The 4121-nt window shown below is 41.3% G+C and overlaps 1 protein-coding gene and 1 pseudogene across 1 annotated transcript in view; both read right to left on the reverse strand.

The window, feature by feature from the left end:
• PTPN9 (protein tyrosine phosphatase, non-receptor type 9) overlaps positions 1 to 2739 on the reverse strand; it is a 117375-nt gene extending 114636 nt beyond the window's left edge. Inside the window, exon 1 of the mRNA XM_006774580.2 lies at positions 2536 to 2739. Within this exon, the coding sequence (XP_006774643.1) occupies positions 2536 to 2724 (189 nt within the window). The 5' untranslated portion in view covers positions 2725 to 2739. The remainder of the gene's footprint in view (positions 1 to 2535) is intronic.
• Positions 2535 to 4121, reverse strand: part of LOC102770523 — a 37502-nt pseudogene continuing 35915 nt past the window's right edge.

The raw sequence follows: 4121 nt of genomic DNA on the forward strand, positions 1-4121 counted from the left end.
AGAGGCAGAGGGTGGCAGAAGAGGCCAAGGTGGATTTGGTGGCAGAAGCTGGGGAGGTTTTGGAAGTCGAGGAGGATTCCTAGGAGGCAGAGGAGGAGGAGGGGATCACAAGTCACAAGGAAAGAAGACGAAGTTTGAATAGTTTCTTCTATCCCTCTCTTTCTCTCTTCCATTTGAAAGAAGGACTCTGGTGTTTTTACTGTTACCTGATCAATGACAGAGCCTTCTAAGAATATTCCAAGACAGTATACAGTCCTGTGGTCTACTTGGAAATCCATTTAGATAACATTTCAAAGGAGATACCCTGTTGGTTTTGACTGGATATTCATTCGTATAAACATTTTAAAGAGATGAGTGATAGAGCTAACCCTTATCTGTCAGTGTTGAATTTATGTTGTTTCTTCTCATGTACAAAACCATTTTTCCCCGACAAATAGTTTGTGTGTGTGTGTGTGTGTGTGTGTGTGTGTGTGTGTGTGTGTGTGTTGCGGGTATAATGGAAAACAGAATGTCTTATCATGATTTTTGCTTCAGCAGCTTTGGGACAAATTAAAAGTTATAAACTCTGAAAACAAATAAAATAAAATAAAACAAACCAGGTCTTCCTAATCCTTCTCTAAAAGCAAATTCAAATGCTTTCAGTAGCAAATGAAGACTGTGTTAGTGGTGGGATCACAGGAGAGTGCATGCCCTACATAAAGCATTCAAATTCAACTATAAAACAACTTTTCAACCAAGAAAAGCAAAAAGTCTGAGGTGAGATTCTGCGCTACATGTCTTCCTATTCCTCACAATCTCCAGAATGACCTCACCCATTCTCATGGCTCCAATATTCAGCTCTACTTTGGTCACTCCAAAAGCTCTACTTGTATCCAGATTTCTTTGCTGAACTCTAAATGCATATTCCAACTGCTTAGAGGACATTTCTATTTAGATATCCCAATGGCACTTCAAACTTAACATGGCCAAACTAAACTCATGACCTTCTCTGTCCATATACCTGCACTGTTCAGTGTCTCCTATATTAGTGAATGCCCCCACCATGTACCCCATCATCCAAGGCAGATACCTAGAACCCTAGTCTCCTCTTGCCTCACATACCAGTTTAAGCAACGCTGTCCTACCAATCTTACTTCTAGAATCTGTCCACTTGACATTACGCCTACAGACACCACAATAATCTCTTTTCCTACAAGTACAAGAGCCTTTTAATTTGGTCTGTCTTCAGTATAGCCATTATGATCCATTCTCTAAAATACAGTGAGAAAAGTCTTTCCAGAATGCAAATCTGATCAAATCATTCTGCTGTTTATACCTTCAATGAATTTCTCTGCCCTTAAGAAAAAGGAGATAGATACTCCCTTATCTGGCCTTGTTTACCTCTGCTGCTCAAACTCTTGCCATACCCCTACTCCCACTTAGTGTTTCTGCTCAGCTCAATTTTTCTCTAGGTATCTGAAACTTGCTTTTCTCTCTGCCATACTTTTGTAAGCTTATCTCCTCCTCCTCCTCCTCCTCCTCCTCCTCGTCCTCCTCCTCCTCCTCCTCTTCCTCCTCTTCTTCCTCCTCCTTCTTTTTCTTCTTCTTCTTCTTCTTCCCCTCACTTGAGAATGTTTTTTTCATTGACTTATTTTTTTAGAGAGAGTGGACAGGAGAGAGTGGAGGGGAAGAGAGAGAAACATTGATGGGAGAGAGACACATTGAGCAAACAGGTTACCTCCTGTTTGCTCCCTGACTCGGGCCGGGGACCAAACCAGCAACTGAGATACGTGCCCTAGGCTGGGAATCAAACCAGTGACCCTTTGGTCTGAGGGCCAACACTCTAACCACTGAGCAACCAGCCAAGGCCCTATTCATTCTTTAGATCATAATTTTTTTAAAAATATGTATTTTATTGATGTTTTACAGAAAGGAAGGGAGAAGGACAGAGAGTTAGAAACATCAATGAGAGAGAAACATCGATGAGCTGCCTCCCGCACACCCCCCACTGGGGATGTGCCCGCAACCAAGGCACATGCCCTTGACCGGAATCAAACCTGAGACCCTTCAGTCCACAGGCTGACGCTCTATCCACTGAGCCAAACCAGTCAGAGCTAGATCATAATTTAGAAGTCATTTCCTTCAGGAAGGCTTCCACAGAACCTAGTACTGCCCTATCATAACACTTCTATAATTGTTTACTGTCTTCCTAAATAGTAATCTCTACATCTGGAACATAGCAGGTATACAGTAAATTTCTGTTGAATAAATGAATGAATATTGAACAAAATGACCATAAATAGGCCTACTTGAGCTTTAGAATTAAACCAATCCTAGTGCTTCTTACCGCTCTGCCTCCATTTTTTTAAATTTAGAAAGATATCGCTTCAAGGATTTTCTGATCCCAAGGTAGGGCTATTAAATACTGACCCACTTTTTATTTTTTTTATGAGAGTGGGGAAGACACTCAGAACCACTGTCTGTAAGGCGTGGCAAATAAAATAGCAACAAAGAGAGCCAAGCTGCAGCAGATCTGGTCCACCCTGAGCTACATACCCTGTAGGAGTGGAACAACTCTATGGCGCGGAGCACATCAAACTTCCGAGCCATGAGGAACTTTACAGCCACATTCCAAGAAAGAGGGGAAACGTTGTACTGAACTGTCCACTTGTTAATCTCTTCAAGAAACTGCTTGGTGGCCTGTTTAACAAAGAAGATAAAGAATAATGAGTAAGTAGAGAACATATTTACTGAAACAAAAAAACAAACAAGAAAAAACCCAATCAATCTTTCCCCCAAGCAGGTCTGAAACCAAAGTTTACTACAGGGAGCTAGTGAAGACAAAAATTTGAAACCAGAAATAGTGAAAATTCATTAGTGCAATTCAATGAGGCCAGATAAGGAGACAAGAATCCCAAATGAGATGCAAACTATTTGCCCCAAAACAAAAAAACAACAGTTCGTTTTTCGTTGTTTTTTTAAGTTTAAAAAAATTCGATGGGCCCTAGCTGGTTTGGCTCAGTGGACAGAGCGTCGGTCTGCAGACTGAAGGGTCCCAGGTTCAATTCCAGTCAAGGGCACATGCCTGGGTTGCTGGCTTAATCCCTCAGGAGGCAGCCAATGATTCTCTCTCATCATTGATGTTTCCATCTCTCTTTCCCCTCTCCCTTTCTCTCTAAAATAAATACAAATATGTTTTAAAAAAAAGTTAGATGGGCCTTCTGAAGGGTTACTGCACAATGTGCAGTATAATACATTGGAATTAGCAGTACTATCTGAGAGCAACAAAACTGTTAGGAAGAATTTAACAAATCAAAAGGACAACTGTTCTTTGCAGCTGACTGACACCACAAGACCTCTTCATGCTTCACATGACAGCCCAAAACCAGACACTAGTGCCCAAAGAGTCATTAACAGCCACTCTGTATAGTGGTTTGGGGGAGGGGCAGTGGTGGAGAGCCTAATATTGGGGGAAGAATAAAAATTTTTCATTTTCACTGTATGATAACAAGCTGGCAAGATGTCTGTTTGTTCCAATCTCTTCATTAAACCATGTCCATTTATCCTCTTTCACCCTGTTTCTCCTTACATTTTTTTAAAAATATGTATTTTATTGATTTTAGAGAGGGAGGAAGAGGGAGAGAGAGATAGAAACATCAATGATGAAAGAGAATCATTGATTGAGCGCCTCCTGCATGCCCCCTACTGGGAATCGAGCCCACAACCGCGGCATGTGCCCTTGGCAGGAATTGAACCTGGGACCCTTCAGTCCGCAGGCTGACGCTCTATCCATTGAGCCAAACCAGCTAGGGTTCTCCTTACATTTTTAACCAGTTTCCACTCTAGCGGAGCTTTCTTTTTTTTTTTTTTAATTAAATCTTTATTGTTCAGATTATTACAGTTGTTCCTCTTTTTCCCCCCATAGTTCCCCTCCATCCGGTTCCCACTCCACCCTCCGCCCTCACACAGCCCCCCACTGTCCTCATCCATAGGTGCACGATTTTAGAGTTAGAAAATACAGTTGAAAACAGAAATGCTGCCTGCAATCCTGCATTTATTTATTTTTTTATTTTGATTTACGCACACCAGACAGTTATTGTGTTGGCTGCTGTCTTTTTTTTTTTTTTAAACATTTTTTTATT

Source organism: Myotis davidii, unplaced genomic scaffold (genome assembly GCF_000327345.1).
Source record: "Myotis davidii unplaced genomic scaffold, ASM32734v1 scaffold687, whole genome shotgun sequence".
In the NCBI taxonomy this organism is placed as follows: Eukaryota; Metazoa; Chordata; class Mammalia; order Chiroptera; family Vespertilionidae; genus Myotis; species Myotis davidii.